The 18,366-nt window shown below is 42.3% G+C and overlaps 1 protein-coding gene across 4 annotated transcripts; it reads left to right on the top strand.

Annotated features, from left to right (window-relative positions):
* Positions 1–4,718: 4,718 nt before the first annotated feature.
* Positions 4,719–17,414, top strand: PLSCR1 (phospholipid scramblase 1). 4 transcript variants are annotated; one of them, XM_031596275.2, is made up of 9 exons: positions 4,719–5,743; positions 9,288–9,319; positions 10,114–10,215; positions 11,725–11,885; positions 12,903–12,945; positions 14,007–14,227; positions 14,680–14,841; positions 15,876–16,037; positions 16,996–17,411. In XM_031596275.2, the coding sequence occupies exons 2-9, from the start codon at positions 9,313–9,315 to the stop codon at positions 17,053–17,055; spliced, it is 918 nt and encodes a 305-aa protein (XP_031452135.1). In that variant the 5' UTR covers positions 4,719–5,743; positions 9,288–9,312; the 3' UTR covers positions 17,056–17,411. The 4 variants fall into 4 exon arrangements, with proteins under 4 accessions (XP_031452135.1, XP_031452136.1, XP_090003475.1 ...); XM_031596276.2 differs by lacking the exon at positions 4,719–5,743 and adding an exon at positions 5,751–6,050; XM_090147349.1 differs by lacking the exon at positions 4,719–5,743 and adding an exon at positions 6,144–6,590.
* The last annotated feature ends 952 nt before the right edge of the window (positions 17,415–18,366 follow it).

Raw genomic sequence — 18,366 nt, 5'->3', positions numbered from 1 at the left:
GGAACAAAGTGAGGCTGGGCAGTGGAGGAGAACTGTATGCAGACCCCTTCATGCCTAACACCAACCTATTCACTGCAGCCATGCACCCATGTGGTGTGGATGGCTGCTGTCTGCAGTGCTTTTTTTCCATGTGGCTTTCAAAAATGGAGGTAAATGCAATTCAAGGCCCCAGGCAGCCTAACAGAACTGACCAGCTGTGATTCCCTGTTTGTGCACTGGCAGTGATGCTGGTTCTGGAAGTATCTGAATGGCAGCAGGGCAGCGCGCAGGGGCACAGGCATCTTGTCAGTGCTAGGAACTCTGAGGGTGCCTACAACAGAGCCTAAACAGAAGACCTCGATGGTGAAAAAAGCTTAAACACAAATGCAAGCAACTCTAAACTGCCTGGAAGGCCAGAATGTGCACTTTGACACACACACTGTGTGCCTGCAGGATGGGGAACAGGAGCTGGCTGGACTTGACTTTCCTGATTTATTGCTTAAACCTGAATTACTTACGCTTTTTAGGTAAAAAATCATGCCTATGGGAATGTTGCTCATAAATACCTATTTGCAGGATAAGGAACACTTTAGCAGAAAACAGGATTTACTCAGGCTGCATTTAACATTTGTACTATCCCAGTTAATCCTAAATGTTGCAAGCTGTAGCGGAGTATTTCTTTTTGCCTAGTTGTTCTTTTCCACTCTATATCCTGCTTTCCTACTGTAAAGCAGCTTATGCCCGTTCATTTGCAATGCTGGCATTCAAAATTTTGTCTGGCTGGCAGCAGCAAAACTTCATTTAGCCTTCTCCTCGGTGTAAGAAATGGGTTTGGCATAAAAACATTTAGTAGCAAAATCCACTATGTTGTGTTGATTCTTTCATTGTTCTATTGTTGTTTTTCCCCTTGCATTCAAACATTTTGAGAAAAGATACACACCAACACTTGCTTGTTCACTCTGGGAATTGCTTTCCCTGTTTAAATGACCGTCCCTGTCTGCCTGAGTGGACACCTAGCAGGTCAACATGGAAGAACCAAGCAATTCAGAATTCTTATCCATACCACCCTGTTACTAGAATGCTGATTTAACAAAAAATGCAATGGTGTTAAAAGTATTTTCTCCATTTCCCTTCTCAAAAAAGAACCTGAAAGTGATTAATCAGACTGCAGGTTTGACGCTGACCTGACATTGTTAAATGAAATCAAATAAGCCAACAGTCCTGTTACCACAGCTACAAATCTTTAATACCGAGTTAATGTGTTAGCTGCATCTCTAGTTTTGTGAATACATCTTCTATTATCTTAGTCAAGGCCTAGTTACTGAACCAAAAACAGAGCACAGCTGGGACGTGGGAGACATCGGCTCATTTCTCTGTCTGTCAGCTGTTGCTGCGAAGGAATCTGTTTGCCCCAGTTCCATACCAGAGAAATAATAGTAATTGATCTGTTTTTCATATGTTTAGATTTAAGCTGCTTTTTGCTACATGTCCATCATCTCTGACACACTGGTGGTGATCTGATGTTACTCTCGCCATGTTTCATCAACAGGGTTGATGTCTCATCATTACGATTGGGTACTACAGGATCCACCAAGGTGCCAGAGTTTAGGAGGACTGGAGGTTGAAGTGGCTGTAAGTGATATTCTGAGCACTCTGAATGCATGCAACATACCTCAAAAATGGGATCAGAAATCTACAAATAATGTTTAATTCTAGTTAAACATGATAAACCTAAAGAAGGAGCGTGGTGCATTTCTCACTTCTTTTGAAGCAATTCCAACTTCTCTCTCTCAAATGTTTAAGGCACTGATTAAATCTGCTCACTGGAGCAAATAAAGAGGCACTATGTGATCTAACAGACAAGCACTGACTGCCTGTTTTGACTCCAGTGATCCCAGTTGGAGAAGAAAACAAGCTGGGTATTGTTCTGTATGGCAGGCTGGCCATTTACTCTGTGCTGTGTAAAACATGGCATATTTCTTCTGCCCCTGCAGGTGAGTAGGTTTCTTCCAGAAAAATATCTGAGAGAAAAAGGAAGGGGTATGCTGCTGTTCTCCTTGACAGGACAAAGATATCCTGATTTAGAAAACTACATTCATCTCCATGTCAAACAGACATGTTTGTTGGAATAGAGTATTTAAATCTCTGCACATAAGTCTGAACTGAGCTAACAGCTTCATTCCTGTTGAAAAGCAAAAGTATTATCATATATATATACCATATATTTCTCATTTTCCAACTGTATGAAAATATACATATACTTATTTCTGACAAAAATTGGTGTCCAGTACTAATCCTCTTAGTGCAAATATGTGGAATAATGACAACTCCAGATTAGATTTTTATGTACCTGATAGAACCACCAAAATAAAATTCCCATATCTCTGACTTGCCCACTGACTAGATGAAATTCAAAATATGGCCTGAATAATATATATATATTTATTTATACAAGTTGAATATTCAAATGAAGACTTTATTTTGGGAGATAGAGAAGGGCAGCTGTAGAATATACAAGGTTAAAAAGTGATCTTCATTTACTCATTTCTCTTCTGTCTGCTAAGGATTCTGATTTAATTTGCAGTCTTGGGATTCATGCATGCACAAATTACTGTGAATGGATGTGTCTGTTTTAGATTAAGTGCAGCTTGCTTTGCAGAGATATAGATGGAAACCAGCAGCCCTAGCATGGATTACAGGAACTACAGATCATCCTGAGTGCAATCACACGGCATGTGCTTTGTGGCATCAATCAGGGAATCAGGGAATCAAGCCCAGCCAGCATGGGTTCATGAAAGGCAGGTTGTGCTTGACCAGCCTCATCTTCTCCTATGATGAGGCGACCCATCTGGTTCAGCAAGACCAAGTGCCAGGTCCTGCACTTTGGTTACAAAAAACTCAAGCAAAAGTATAGGCTTGGGGCAGAATGTCTGGAAGGCTGTGTGGAGGTCTTAGTTGATGTTCAACTGAACATGAGCCACCAGTTTGCCCTGGTGGCCAATAAGGCCAGTGGCATGCAGGGTTGCATCAGAAATAAAGCAGCCAGCAGGAGCAGGGAAGTGATCTTCCCTCTATCAGTTCTGGTGAGGCTGCATCTTGAGTACCAAGTTCAGCTTTGGGCCCTCACTTTAAGTATAGCACTGAGGCCCTGGAGCATGTCCAGAGAGTGGCACTGAAGCTGTGAAGGGTCTGGAGCACAAGTCTTATGGGGAGCAGCTGAGGGAACTGGGATTGTTCAGTCTGGAGAAGAGGAAGCTCGGTGGAGACCTTTTCACCCTCTACAACTCCCTGAAAGAAGGCTGTTGACATGGTGGGAGTCGCTCTCTTCTCCCAGGTAACAGTGATAGGATGAGAGGGAATGGCCTCAAGTTGTTCTAAGGGAGGTTCATTAGGAAGATCTCTGAAAGAGTGATGAGGCACTGGCACAGGCTGCCCAGGGAAGTGGTGGAGTCTCTGTCCATGGAGGTGTTCAAGAACCCTGGAGATGTGGTACTTAGGAACAGTGTTTAGTGAGAAATATATGTATACATATATATTTCTTTTTTTCCCTAAGCAAAAAACCAAAATAATTTCAGCTATCATTTATTTCACTTTTGATGTGGGCATACAGCTTGAAGTTATTATCTGTACTTAAAAACACATGGCCCAAAGGTGCTGCAAAGGTGTTCAGAGCTGTGAGATCTGACAAAGAGGTGACTGTTATGCTGCTAAGGTGATGGTGATGCCATATGTAATATATTTCAGAATAGTGCTACTTCTTATTACATCCTAGACACACTGAAGAATCAGTTGTAAGAATCAGTTAGCTTGTACTTAACATAAAGGTGCAGAATATCTTTTTCCTGCTTGTGAAAAAATGCATTTTTTTTCTAGTGATTTATCAAACAATTACTTTCTATTACTACTTGTCTGAAAATACTCTTAAGCCTTCTGAAGTAGGAATGTATAATGAAAGAAAAGGATTGTAGCAGCCTAGAGATGGAATATGTATGTATGCTGCATGCAGGCTCTTGTTACTGTGCTTTTCGTACCTCTTACAGTTTTCATAGAAATAAATGACCTACGTACAACGACCTTTATAAAACCAGCCCTTCCATAAAATACATCCCTGGCTTATCTATGTGACATTGATGTTAACTGCATCTTCGGGTAACCTTTAACCTGAAAACATGTGGAACATACAGCATGTTTTGTAACAAAGCAGCTTCTATAAAAGTAGCTGAGCTGTAAGGAAGTATTTAACGCTTTCCTGTCTAGATCATCCTCTAACAAATTTTGATGAAATATAACTGTCGTCTTCCTTTTTTCTTCTTCCTTTTTTTTTTTCTTCTTCTTCTTCTTCTTTTTTTTTTTTTTTAATTTAAATATAGGCATGGCAAGCCTTTGGGCCCCAAACTACAGCTGCTCTTATGTGATAGACCATTAGCAGCTCCCCTGGTACACTTTTTGAGCTTCCCCATTCTCCATCACCAATGGGCTGCTTATGGATTAGGGACGGTGAGCGGTTCCCCAGGGTCTACAGGGAAAGCACAAGAATTCAGGACAGCTTTAAAAATTACAGGAAAGTTTCCAATACTCTCAACCTGCTCAGACTGAAGAACAGCATTTCTCCAAGCAGCATAGATCCTCTCTGCTATCTGTATTTCTCCAGCTGGTACCACTGTATTGATAAGCATTAATGTGCTACTTATCAGACATCAGAACAAACCAAAGGCAAGCCAATCGCTTCCTTAAATCAGCAGTGTTTTCATAGAATCATAGAATGGCTTAGATTGAAAAAGACCTTAAAGATCACTCAGCTCCAGCCCCCTGCTGGGAGCTGGTTGCCACCCATCAGCTCAGGCTGCCCAGGGCCCATCCAACCTAAGCATCTCCAGGGCTGTGGCACATATCACCTTGATGTCTTTCCCACAGATATGGGCACGTGAGTATTAGGTCTCCCCACAGCCATCTCTTCTCCAAGCAGAAGCAACTCTATGTTCTCTGCCTCTTCTCACAAAGTGCTGCAGCCTTGATTTTCCTGGGACCCTCTCGTAACTGCAGTCTAAAGTTAGGAACCAAGGTCCTTCTGGCACAGAGCGGTTAGGGGCAAAGCCAGGCACAGCATTCCAGCTTGAACCTTAGAATTACGAAGTATAGGAGTGCAATCACTGCCCTCCAACTACTGGCTGTGCTCCTGTTAGATCAGCTCAAGATGCTCATAGCATTTTTTTCAGGAAACCATCCAGAAACAATGCATTCAGGATAAGCACTAATCAACACCAGTTGCAGTTTGTTTTCTTCCTGAGCAATGTTTCCCGTAAACCAGCGGGTTTTGCCAAACAGTGTTTGAAACAAGTAGCTGAAATGCCAAACCTCCTTAAAGAGCACCTGCGTTACTTCAGTTCCAGAAGTTACACCGAGGGAGCTATTACCACTTTAAATTTCAAGCCGTGCAAGGCCTTCTAGAAATACTCAGGGTTTTTTTAGTGTTTGCCCTCGCGCTCCGCCACCAGCGCCGAGCTCGGGTCAGCGGCGGGCCGAGGCCGCTCCGCTGGGGAGCCGCGGGCGGGGCCGTGACGCACGCCGGGCTCCGCACACGCGTGGCCGTGCCCCTTCCCGGCCGCGCCGGTCTCTGCTCTGCTCGGGGGCGGCGGCGCTTCCCGGCCGCACCCGCCCCGCTGGGCTAAGAGCCGCGCTGAGCGCTGCGGCAGTGCGGAGCGCTCTCCAGGTGCTGCTGGGGCGTTTGCTCGCCGCGTAGGATTTCCCCCGGGTGCTTCTGAAGGTATGTATTTTTGTCGCGGGGGATGATCAGAAGGGCCACGTTTTCCCCTGGGGGATTGTACAGTGAAATAGAAAATCACTGTCTTCGAGGATAGCCGGTTGTTAGAAGTGGCACAGTAACTCCTTCCGAAGGTGGGATTATGGAGAGGTCTCGTTTCTGGCAGTGCTGAGGGTGCGTGGTGGTCCCGGCGGCACTGGGGGCTCGGTGGTACCTGGGTGGGGCTGAGCTGGGATGCTCTGTATGACGTCCCTGGGGCTGTGTGCTGCAGGGCCCTAGGGGTCAGGGCAGTGTCTGCGTAAGGGAGGAGGTACGTCACTGCACCAGAAAATATTTTTTTGTCAGCTTGCAGGTCATTAAATTCCATCTTGAAAAGCTACTTTGTTAATTTTGACAAAACAACAACAACAACAACAACAAAAACCTGTTTAATGAAGTAAACAGGATGATTTTTAAGTCTAGTCTTTTGAAGTCTAAGTCTAGTCAAGGTTAAAATCCAGTATTTGAACCGTGATAATAATGCAGTGATGGAAAGAGGTGCCATAAAGCTAGCTGGGGTGAACTAATGCTTGCCTTACGGCTATTTGGCTCCTCAAGTCTGTTTTCTAAACCACGTGCTTTTTCAGAAAGGGCCTGTTCGGGTCTGTAAGTGGCACTGTGCATAGTGTTCGTGTCTGGGGACACGTGTTAATGTGCTCTTGGCAGCATTGTGCACAGCTGGGTCAGAGATGGAGCTGGTGGTCATGAATGGAAGCAGTGCCGCTTTTCAGACAGAAAGCAGAAGCCCTGCAGTTAAGTGAATTAAGGGGTCTTGAAAGCAGTTGCATCATTGCTGCAGACATGCATCAGGGTAAGATCTAGAAACTGAGGCTGTGTAATGCAGTTCTGAAAAGGAGTAAGGGGTGGGAAGGCAGCATGGGCATTGTGCGGCCCATTAAAAGGGGGTGGTCTCAGGGCAGCGTTCCCATGCCATTCTCTAAACTGGAACTGCTTTGTTCTGACTTCCTTCAGAACAGATAATTCCACAGTTTCCTTTCCAAAAGTTTTTTTGCTGACCTTAGGTGCCTGGGCTCAAACTTCCCCGAGAGGGAAAAATACAGCACCTTGCACCTCAGTGCCACTTCTGTGGTACTTGTTAATGATTTGAGAAAATAAAGAACAGGTTGGGTGTGTTGTTGTTGGTTGACACAGTTTAAGCTGTGGAAGCTCCTGAAGCATCATGTCAGAGCAGAGGGAGAAGCCTGGGAGCTCCTGCTGTGCAGGCAGGTGGGCAGCACAGTGCTTCAGGGCATGGGCAGTGAGTGAGGCTGCTGGGCCTGGTCCCTTTCACTCCTGAGGGCACGGAGCCTGTTCCTTCCACCCTTGCTTGGTGGCAGGACTGGCTCTGCCTGGAAATGTCAGGTTGCCCAGTGATCCAGAAACCATTTTCATGGGTGTCATTACTGGAGCCTGCCAGCAAAATCACTTCTGCTTTTCTCTGGGTAAACTGAACCCTGAGATGTCTCTCCTCTAGCAGGGGAGGATATTTATATCCCCTGTGAGCCCAGAGCTATGAACTCCCGTGGGAACCTCAGCCAGGAAAGGGCAGTGCTTGACCAGAACGGAAGAGGTCTTCCGGGTACATGGTCCTGTTCCCTGCCCTGGCCCCAAATAGCTCCAATGTGGGGCAGACCTGGAGCCCCAGCCAGGTCCCCTACTCTCCTCAAGGATGTGTCATCAGCGGGGCTTTGTGGCACCCAGCATAGCATTGAAGGACCCTTAGAATCCTGGCATAACTTGGGTTGGGAAGGTTTAAAGCAACTGGTCTGCTCATTGCTACATTTTCATCACCAGGTGGGAATTTCCCCATGCACACGAGAGTGGCTGAACAATCTATTGTGTAATACAATTGAGAAAAATGAGATTTTGTTCCTTGTTCCTCTGGTACTTCAGAATTTTACATTATTTCACAATCGATGAAATCACACGGATGAAAAGCAAGGTGTGACTGGCAGTGCTGTGACATGGTAGCTGAATCACAGGTGGCAGAAGGAGTCTGGATAAAAAGCAATAGAAAAATAACGTTAGTGAAAGAAGTAATGTCAGCATTAGTGTTGTGTCTGATGAAATGGGAGGTGAATTTTGTAAAGCCTTTGCTAGCTGTAGAGCACATCTCAGTATTTCTGAATCATCAGCCACACAGAGGAGTGTGCAAGTGGCTGTAGGGAGAGAAAATATAAATAATATAATATAAAGGCTTTTTGTTGAATAATCATATGATTCTGTCTCTGCTTGACCTTTACTAAAGAGTTCAGTTGTAATTCTTAGTACTTTTCAGAAGTTCAGGTATGCAGAACATCTCACAGTGTGAGCTGATATATTGAAACTTGCAAAAGATCCATTTATGTATATATTTAAATCATCTTGAATTTGTGTATTCCCACAAGCTGGAATTTTTATCAGCATATTTTAATATGGTCATATATTAAATGTGACACACCAGATTATCATCAGCAAGGACAAGGTTTAAGTAATGTAGTTTTAAAGCATTGTTTCAGATTTTTCTTTTATTTTTAAAGAAGATGCATTTTTTTCAGATTACCTTTTTAAAAAAATCTATGCACGTACTGAACTAGAATCCAATTAAAATACATAAGCAGCATGGTATTTTTATTAGCAGGGTATGCTAGTAAAGAAGAAAAAGGATATAGAGAAGATCACTTTTAAAATTAATTTATTAAACAAAAAGGATGTTGTGTGTAAGCTGGGGAGTGAGCTGGATGCTACATTGCCCCACAGCCGTTCAGCATCCTCTTATAAGCTTTTGCTGTGTGAATGAGAAACAGGAAATAACTCCTTTCAGATTAAATTCCCAGTTTTGTATGAGTGTCTTTGCTGAACTTAACTAGCTGGATGAACTGTAACAGGCAAAATGTATCTGTAGGTTTTACTGCATTCTTTTGCTTATTCAACTCCTTTTGGAAGCCCTACAAGAAGGCAAACAGCTGGCCCTTTTGTTGCTGGCAGTCTGCTGTGGATGCTCACTCACCTGTGCTAGCCCATCTCTTATCATATATGCAGTTTTTATCTTCATGTATAATATCTAGCAGGGCCACTTGAAAAGTGAAACAGCATAAGATTGATTAGTGGCAGCTGCTTCAGGATTTACCCAAGCAGGTTTTGTTGGACGCATGGATAACTAAACTAATTGCTCTGAAATTACTGTTATACTCGTTCATATGAATTGCACGATGACTTTGGATAGTTGCACAATGTCATCCTGTGTTGCCGTTGAATTAATGATGCTTTCCAACAAATTGAACATGGTTTCAGGATACACAAAGCAGGAGTGCATCAGGCAAAGGCAATGCAGGACTATTTCATGGTGGAGGTCTGGCCCAGGAGGAAGCTGAGATATTCAGTTATTTAAGCTTCTATTTGTAATTCAGCAGTCCCATATAATTTAGTCATTCAGATATCTTTTACTGCTAATTAATAGAGAATGGTGAGTGGCCTTTGTGTGAAATTGTATATTCAAAAACCAATAAATAAATATGTTGTTTTGCAGAACGGTTACAAGCAGATCCATAGCAATGCAAGGTGAGTAAAACAGGCCAGTGTTGTCTTGTGTTAAAGATAACATTCTTTCTTAAGTATTCAAGCAATGTTAGTTTAGATATAAATTTGCCTAATAATTTTAGGAAAGATGTCTGAATGTTTTGAATTCAAATATTAAAATTTTAATAATTTACACAATGTTTTCAAATCTTGAATCATCTTGAAACCTAGGCTACTTCTGCTTACACGCTGACATCGGTAAACGTTACTCAATTTATAACTCTGAAGTCAGCAGGTTAGCTGACAAATGAGCAGACTACTAGCAAGAAGAACTTGGGAGAAAAGTTTTATGTAGTGGAGAATGGGTTGTTGACCAGTCTGTTCTGTACAGGAGTGCAGCCTGTCAGTTCCTGGGCAGTTCTTTGCATTCCCTGTGAATGTGAATGAACAAAGGTCCCCGTGGTCCAGATGGACAGCGAGCTGACCCTGCTTGGCAGGGCTTGGCTAGGTGACCTCTGGGTGTGCCTTCCAAGCCAAACAATTGGAATCATAGTTCTGTGATTCTGTGATATTCTTCGTGATATACGTGACAGTGCAGTAACTGTCTTTTTAAAGCATGCTAAGAATCAGAACTTCCTTAAATTATGTCATGCTTTAATACAGATTTTCAAGAGATAAAATACAAGCTCATTATGTGGTTTTTGCTGTTCAGGAAACAGCACCTTAACTTCTGTACACCTGCTCTGAAAAAAGAAGGCAGTGTTGGGGATCTTTCCCCTACCTGTGAGAGGAAATAAGTGAGAGCAGTACTCAAAGGGTGTGTTGCATTCTTACAGCTAATAACCCGGCACCAGCACCTGGATTCTCCAATACTGGCTATGCACCAGGAAACCAGGCCCCATATGGCCACCCGCAGTATGCAGCTGGGAACTTCTACGGTAGGTTGCCTGGCTACAGATCTGCTGTTTGGTTAGGAGATGTGCATGGGAAGCAGGAGGTTTCATCAAGGCAGCCGTCTCTGATTTACAACTCTGTATTAATTCTGTAATGTTTCTGTTAATATCTGTTCTGGTGGAAAGTCATACTCTTTCCTTCTCGGTGCTCCATGTTTATGTGTGCTGAGCAGTGCCAGCAGTGGAGGAAGTCTGCAATGCTGGCTGTTCCTCAGTGGTCGCTGGGGATGAGTTTGTTAGGGAAGCGTTACTGATGCAACACAATTCATGTGTGGCAGCTTCTTGCTGATGATCAGATTTATTTTTTTTTAAATGTTATTTCAGTTCCTTAGTTTCTTTTTCTCTGGTAATCCAAAACTGCAGGATTGTTTTCCTCTCACAGTTCTGTCGTTTGCGTGGATCCTGTTTGTTTCTTTTCCTGCTGCTGTACTTTGCATGTGGTTGTACCTTCCATTTATTTCCTCTTTTTAATGTCATTTTCTGCTCCCCATTCAGAACAGAGCACTCACAAATAGCTTATCGCTTTGGCAGCGAACTGCTTTCTGAAAAGCCAGATCACACTGAACAGTATCTAACGGGCTCCAGGCATAAATTATTTATAAAGTGCAAAGCGTTTGGCTTAAGTTTCTGTGCTGTGCGTACATTAAATCTTGTACGTCTTTCAGCGAGGAAATCCGAGTTCTGTGAGTAGGCAGCCTTCAAGGAATGAGCACGTGCTCCCTGTGCCAGGGAGTGGCTGTCTTATCTGAGTGCTGCATGTGGTAACACACACTGATAGCCGTCAGCTCTGCAGGAGGGTGGGTCCTTATCTGCGGGGCTGTACGCCGCGCCTGCACACACTGTATGGTTTATGGCCGCGGCGTCACCTTTCACGTGAAGCAGTTTTATGACAGTATGAGACACTGGTGCTAAGGGTAACCACGAGGTTACCAGCATCTCTGGAACCACTTGTCTTCGGGCTTTCTGCGAAAGTATTCGCGCTGGTTTCCCCTTGCAAGCTCCTGCGGGCTTCTGAGCAAAATGCAGAACTGTGCATCAGACCGGAGCCGTCACCAGTCTGCCGTGACGGCGATAAACGGGGGCAGCCCGCCCTTCCCGTTCCGCAGCTGCTGCTACCGACGTCAGAGCTCCCCGGCACCGGGCTGCTGGCGCCACCTGGCGGCGCGGCGGAGGGCTCCCTGCTGCGGGAGGAGCTGCTGCCGCTCCGGGGGGAGTCCTTCAAACAGTTCTAACTTCTTAATCTCCGTGTGAATAGTACTTCTGCTATGCTCAAGAGAGACGCGTTTGTTTATTTCATTTAGTTTTGTCTGGTGTGATTAGAGCATCCCAATCAGGCATAACTTCATGAGAGTTGCAATATCCCCATCTGAAATACGTTGTAGGTATGAGAATCATACCTACATAATCAAAATGATTTATGTGTTTTGAATGTCCACGATACAGTTCTTTTTTCAAGACCTCAGTTCCCTAACTGCATCTCTTCTGTCTCTTCAGGCACTACTCCAGCAGGGCCCTATGCTTACCAGGTACAGCCCATGGGAAACCCATCCGGAGCTGCTGTTCCACCCATCCAGAACCAGCCTCCTGGGGCCATCTGGATGCCCATCCCTCCTCCTATTCCCAACTGCCCTCCTGGACTGGAATATCTCACGCAGGTACCTGCACCCTTCATCCTTCCCCAGGAAACAGGTGGTCACTTGAGAAGCAGCCTGCACCTGGGAGAAAGCTAGAAAACACATCTGTCTTTATTGCAGCTGCACGAGTTGCTGCTTTTAGGCTGCTGTGTGAGGCCTCTTGTAATGTGAGTGATGCACATGTGAGTGTGGAAGTGGCTCTTACGGCCAGAGCACTTTGAGGGATACCCACTCTTGTTGAGTGCTATGCTAAAGGACAGTGGGCACAGAGCAATTGCATATCTTTACCATTTCTGAAGCTACTGTTTGTGGAATGTCAAGATGCGTCACATTTGTATGTATACGTATATAGGCACCTGTAGCACAGTATATGAGCTTTCTTTCCTACATGATGCTTTCTCAGTGTCTCTAGTCAAATGTAACAAACTTAGAAAATGTTTGCAGCAAAACGAAAATTGCTCCCATGTTGCAGTATATATCACAGGAAGCACCCTTTGACTGTAAAAGTGTAGTTTATCTCATCACTGGGAGCAAATACAAAGGCCTTATGCTGATGTTTACAGTTGTGCATATTTCTCAGAAAATAAACCAATACCAAACTTGGTGTTTCCTTAGTTTTCACTCAGAGCTGAGCAGTAGCTGAGCTTCTGCTTTAAAATTTTTGAATTTCCTCCTAGTGATTCCTGCTTTTCTCTGTGCAGACTCTTGATGCAGGCATCTGACATGGGGATTTCAGACTCTGTAGTGTTACTGAGTCACACCAAGTTGTGAAAGTAGCGTGTTAGACCTGCATGCCTGTAGCCAGACCAATCTGGGTACAGCTTCCATCATCTGCTCTGGTGCTTGTAACACTGTTCTGCTAAAATGAGAGAGAGACATGAGTCACGTCTGCAGCTTTACTGATAAATATAAATTTCTGAACAATGTATTGATCATTAACACTGTATTCTGAAATGAAACAATGCTTCTTAAAACTAAGTATCTCCTAGTTACAACTTGCTAACTATTTATTCTGTTTCATTTTTCAACCATGAACAGATTGACCAGATATTAATTCATCAGCAAATTGAACTTCTTGAGAGTAAGTGAAATGTTTTTATAGCAGAGAAATGTTAATAGTACCAAGAACTGTAAAATTTAGACTTTCTTTGATACGGCTTCTTTAAAATCCTTTAATGGATTGCCACCTCAGTTTTCCCTGCTTGTTATCATCTCAATTCCCAAAGAACTTGTGGAGGAGAGAAGAGAACAGAAAAACAGGAGGCTAGAAGTGGATTTTTATCTGGTTCTGTTTATTGTAAGATAGACGTCAGTACTGTTTATCTCAGTAGTCTTTGTAGCTGATTATAGATGAAGTCACAAATCTCCCGTGTTATTCATGTGATTTCAGCTTTCCTCTTTTCCCTGTTTAAATATCTCATGTCTGTTCTTACTACACCTAATTCCTTAGGCTACCTTGCTGCTCTGATCTCATTTCCAGGAGATCTTGTTCTTTCACTGAATTGGACTTCTTTCCTTCTGCTTCCCTTGTTCCATTCACTTTAAGAATATGACGATCATGTTTTTAATGTCTTTTGAACAGGATAAATAAAATGGAACGCCCAGTTTGGTTGATACCAAATACTGTTGCATCTGCTTTCCATAATATTTCAAGGGTATTTTTGTTGAAGAAACTAATCAAAATTACAGCCCTGGCTCTTGACATCTTGTATTTGTTTAGCTATGAATCTTGACCGTGAGGCCTTTTTTGTGTCTTTCTGAATCTGATCATAATTGTGCCCTCTGGAGCCCTTTTCTGCTTCACCATACCTTCTCCTCCTCCCTAAGAAACTTCCTGCTGTGTGGCTAGGAATGGTGGTGCTTGCTCTTGCAGCAGGCACCCACGATTGGAGGGAGGGGGACTGATGGATGTCTCCATGCTCTTTCCATATCACTGTGTTTACAGTGGCTTGTCCTTTTTGAACTTCTGTTGGGCTGCTCTGCTTGAGGGCCCTTCCCCACCCCTCCCTCTGTCAGGGCTGCCTCTGATGGATTCCAAATGGGACCTTTCCAAGCAGTAGGTTAGGGTTAGCTTGGTACTTTTATTATTTGTTGTTCATGCAGATGCACCTCAGGAACTAACAGTTCTGTTACTTTTTTCAGTTTTTATTGGATTGGAATCAAATAACAAATATGAAATCAAGAATTCACTGGGACAAAGGGTGTACTTTGCAGCAGAGGACACTGACTGCTGCACAAGGAACTGCTGTGGGCCAGCACGACCTTTCACCATCAAGATTATGGACAATCTGGGTCATGAGGTGATAAGGCTGGAGAGACCCCTCAGGTGTTCGTCATGTCTTTTCCCCTGCTGCTTACAGGAGGTGAGTCACTTCTCACCATGAGGGATAAGATCTTCTTTAATATTAATGAATCTCAGGTGATGATTAAGGGTAGAGTCTCAAATCTGAGCCTTCTCAGAGCTCTTACTGACAGATGTGTAGTAGCTGCACCCTATGAGGCCTTGACTTTCAGGATGCTCAGAATCTTTCCTTCTTCACTAGACATTGATCTTTGCAACGTAGACACACATGTTCTGTAGCTCAGGAGTATGCTATTGATTTCAGTAAAGGTAGAAGTTGCATATTAGTTTTGGAATATATGTGCAGATTTCTGAAATTGTTTGCGGAAAACCTAGTGCAGCTTCATTGGAAAGCTGGGTTGTTATGGAAGAATAAGTTCTGTTCGGTTTGCATATTAGTGTGGATTTTTGTCTAATGAACACCTTAAAGCACAAAAAACTGCTTCATGTGGGGATTTTCTTTTTCCTGTGAAGATAGAAATTCAAGCACCTCCAGGAACACCAGTAGGTTATGTTGTCCAGAACTGGCATCCCTGCTTGCCCAAGTTTACTATTCAGGATGAGAAAAAAATGGATGTACTGAAAATTAGTGGCCCTTGTGTCGTCTGCAGCTGTTGTGAGGATGTTAATTTTGAGGTATGTAATGCTAAGAATTGTTTGTATACATCTTCTTTCAAACAGTATTATGATAGTAGTCTGTTGCTTCTCTTATTACAAGACAGTTATACTGTGGTAGATACAAAATAATTAGAACATAATCTTTTAATGCTAATATAGTCAATTCAGTTCTCTAGGTAGGTAGATCATTCTGGGAAAGCCTGGCAAACTTCCAGAAATCACATATGAAGGACACTCATCAGCGATCTGATTCCTTGTGATTGCATGCAAGTCTCTTAATGGAAATTTGGAAGCAAACTCTTTTTTAATCCATGGTGTTACTTCCTAACAGGAAAAAAAAAGTTATTATCAGTTGTTTAGCTGTTTATTAAGATGATTTTCCACAGCCACTCATCCAATAATTTAATAGTCATTCACTAATCAAGTAAGCCATAATTTAGACCTAAAATATACACTTGAATGACTGAAGAATTACAGCTTTTATTTAAAAACAATGCTGATTAATGCATTAGCATTTTCATACAAATTAACTAGTAGACTAATTAAACTTTGTTTAAAAGGATGTAAATTGCTGAAGCAAGTTTAGTCTGATTTTATTTTGGGAGATTACACTTGCATAAAACTATGAACACTGGGTGTAACTTTAGGAAACAATGTTAAGGAAGGGCTAGCCTCTCTTTTGGAACAAGAGAATGTTTATTTTTCCCTTGAGCTGTTCCTGGTGCATGGCAGGATATACTAATTCACTCTGTTGGCTAAAAGACAACACTCCCCACAGTGTGTGTGTGTATATACACGCGTGCATGTTTGCATGCAGTAGCTGACTTCCAATACAATTAAAACATTGAATTCCAGTCAGATTTAGAATTAAGTTGATGCCTGTGTTGCTTCACTCTGACTTTCTGGTGGTCTGGTTTGTCTTTCAGTACCAATAGTTGCATTCAGTGACTGCATTAATTTAATAACACAATTTAAAGCTTTCAAATGGATCTATAATGAAAAGAATTTGGGGATTCTTGAATAACTTCCTTTTTAATTTTCTGTTAAAACAGGTGAAGTCTTTGGATGAGGTTTCTAATGTTGGGAGGATTTCTAAGCAGTGGTCTGGTTTTTTGAAAGAAGCATTTACAGATACTGATAACTTTGGAGTCTCATTTCCAATGGACCTTGATGTAAAAATGAAAGCTGTCATGCTCGGCGCTTGCTTCCTTATCGTAAGTCTGTAGCTTACTGATATTTGAATATGAACTGACTTTATCTCAGTGTTTAAATTGTGCTGATGAAGGTTTTGATTCTGGGCTTCTCAAAGTGCTTGAGAGCTTTTGGTGGATTTCTTGTGTGTAAAACTAACCCTGGAGGGAATATTTTGGATAATAAGCTTATTCTAGGCTACATGAAGTGCTGACTATATTAAGAGGAACTTTATACACAATCAGATTAACAAACCCTGTAAAAGACAACTCTACAAATGCATAAGCAGAGACAAGCATGTTTATGTGGGTAGTAAGACCAGAAACGTACAGAACAGCATTAGCCAGGAGGCTCAACAATGCCAGAACACCTGACTGAGGTTGTGGACTGGACAGATAGGTGCTGCATCCAGCTCCAAAAGTGCACTCTTTCTGTGTTGGTCAGGCTCCAGAAAGGGAGGAAATGGGCTTATGCAGCATCTGAGTTTGGAAACTTCTCACCAGCTTTTATTGCCCTGCGTATGGACCAGATTTTCCTTTGCTGTGTCTGTTTAGGTGCAAGGATGTAGGTGAAGAGTAGGGAATATGAAGAAGCAAGGACTTCAGACACAGTATATGGGTCTCCCGTATGTAAAGTAAATGGTTATGGTAGACTCCAGTTTGAGGTGAAATTGAAGGGACTTGAGTCAGGCTGAAGGAAGTTAGGATGGAAATCCTAAGTAAAGGAAGCATGCCTTCTGCTAATGATAAAGTTAAACATCTCAGTCTTTCACCACTTTTTTTTCTCCTTTTGTGAATGCCTTGTTTTCTCTACAAGAGACTCAGGGATTAGGTTGGAGAGAGGTACTTCCAGCTGCTTCTCATCAGATAAGGTTTCTGGGGGGAATTGCTTTGAATACCTTGCAAAAGAACCACAAACCAAGATCTAGATTTTAAAAGGATCTTTTGTTTCCTTTTTTTTTGCTTTTTATTTCCTTCCTAGGATTTCATGTTTTTTGAGAGTATTGGTGACAGCCAACAGCGAGCAGGAGTGTGGCAGTGAAATCTAGAACTTTGTATTTAGAAGGAAGAAAACAAACCACCCACTTCCCAGTGGATTACAGAGCTCCGGTGAGAATGTGAGAAGCGGAAGAAGTGGACCTCTTACACTTGTAATTATATTTCTATAAACTAAAGGCTTTATTGTCTAGCTTCTGGTTCTGTAATCTAATGACACTGTTGTATTCAAATAAGCACCTTTTATCTGTACAGATCAATTCTGTAATGTATAGAAATATATAGCAGCCTTTTTTCCAATAAATTTGGAATTGTTGTATTAAAAACTTAATTCTTAAAAAAAGAGATCTATTTCTTTGTTCAGTAATAATATAATAGCAGTCAGCCTAATAAAGAGGTTCTGATTGTTTCCTGTGTATCCTTCTCTGGTAGTTTTGGCTCGATGCTGATATTCTGTTGTTTCCAACTTACCAAGTATATATGTTCAAAGGGAAGTCATTTAAACAAACAGAACTATCAAAATTCACTTTAAAAATTATATTAATCTAGTGATGAGTCTGCTGTCATATGATTCAGTTAGTGTAACAGTTTTCCTAATTTTTGAAACTTAAGCTTTTGATTTTCACCAACAGAAGTTAGAGGAGACTGCTAAAAAGAAGCAGCTACAGGCATTTGTTTCTAGTACTTGCTGAAAAGCATCTTGCCATCAATTTTTTTATCAAGGGACCAATTTAAGAGTGAATGCAAATGTAAGCAAGGTATTAGGAACCTTGGGCTAAGGGAACATAACTGGGAGCCTATATTCATTCCTCCAGGTAACTCAAAATCTTGTGTGTATTGCTGTGCTTAGATGTTCAGTGTAAGGCTTGAAAGCATCCTCAGTCCAACCTGCATGCAAAGTTAGACAAAAACAATCACATCTGTCTCTCAGATCAAACTACATTGGGAAAATATTGATTATATGAAAGAAACCCTGGCTAAGCCTCACAGATTTGCCAGAACTGGTGTAATAACAGGAAAGAACTTTTACAGTCTTGATTCATTAAAGCACACAGGGACCACTGGACTAGGGGAGCTTTCCATCAGGTGGCTAACGGGGTAGTTATGGTGCTGGTTCCACAGCTCCTTTGCCTTGCAGAATGCTTCACAGTAGTTTTCTGTGAAGCTGAAAATATTACTTGAGAAGTCATAGCTAAAGCTACCAAGGGATAACTCTTCTGTTCACCAAACAGTATGTTACCACTGTCATAATCTATTACTGTTTCCTAATGATATTTAATTGTGGAATGCTTATTCATTTATTTTTTCAAGAACTTCAAGAGACAGTGTTTGCTTGTGCATTTTTGAAATTGGTTGT

The sequence above is a fragment of the Phasianus colchicus genome, chromosome 10 (assembly GCF_987193195.1).
Source record: "Phasianus colchicus chromosome 10, bPhaCol1.hap1.1, whole genome shotgun sequence".
NCBI classification, from domain to species: domain Eukaryota; kingdom Metazoa; phylum Chordata; class Aves; order Galliformes; family Phasianidae; genus Phasianus; species Phasianus colchicus.
Note: the sequence above shows the minus strand (reverse complement) of the source record. Positions and strands in the feature narration are given on the sequence as shown.

What these genes read in the sequence shown, in the direction of transcription:
- PLSCR1 (XM_090147350.1), top strand. Translation starts at nt 8,633, where the DNA reads ATGAACTGTAACAGGCAAAATGTATCTGTAGGTTTTACTGCATTCTTT. An exon ending in CAGATCCATAGCAATGCAAG is followed by an intron (nt 9,320 to 10,113) that starts GTGAGTAAAACA and finishes GCATTCTTACAG; the next exon opens with CTAATAACCCGGCACCAGCA. An exon ending in TCGGCGCTTGCTTCCTTATC is followed by an intron (nt 16,038 to 16,995) that starts GTAAGTCTGTAG and finishes TTTCCTTCCTAG; the next exon opens with GATTTCATGTTTTTTGAGAG.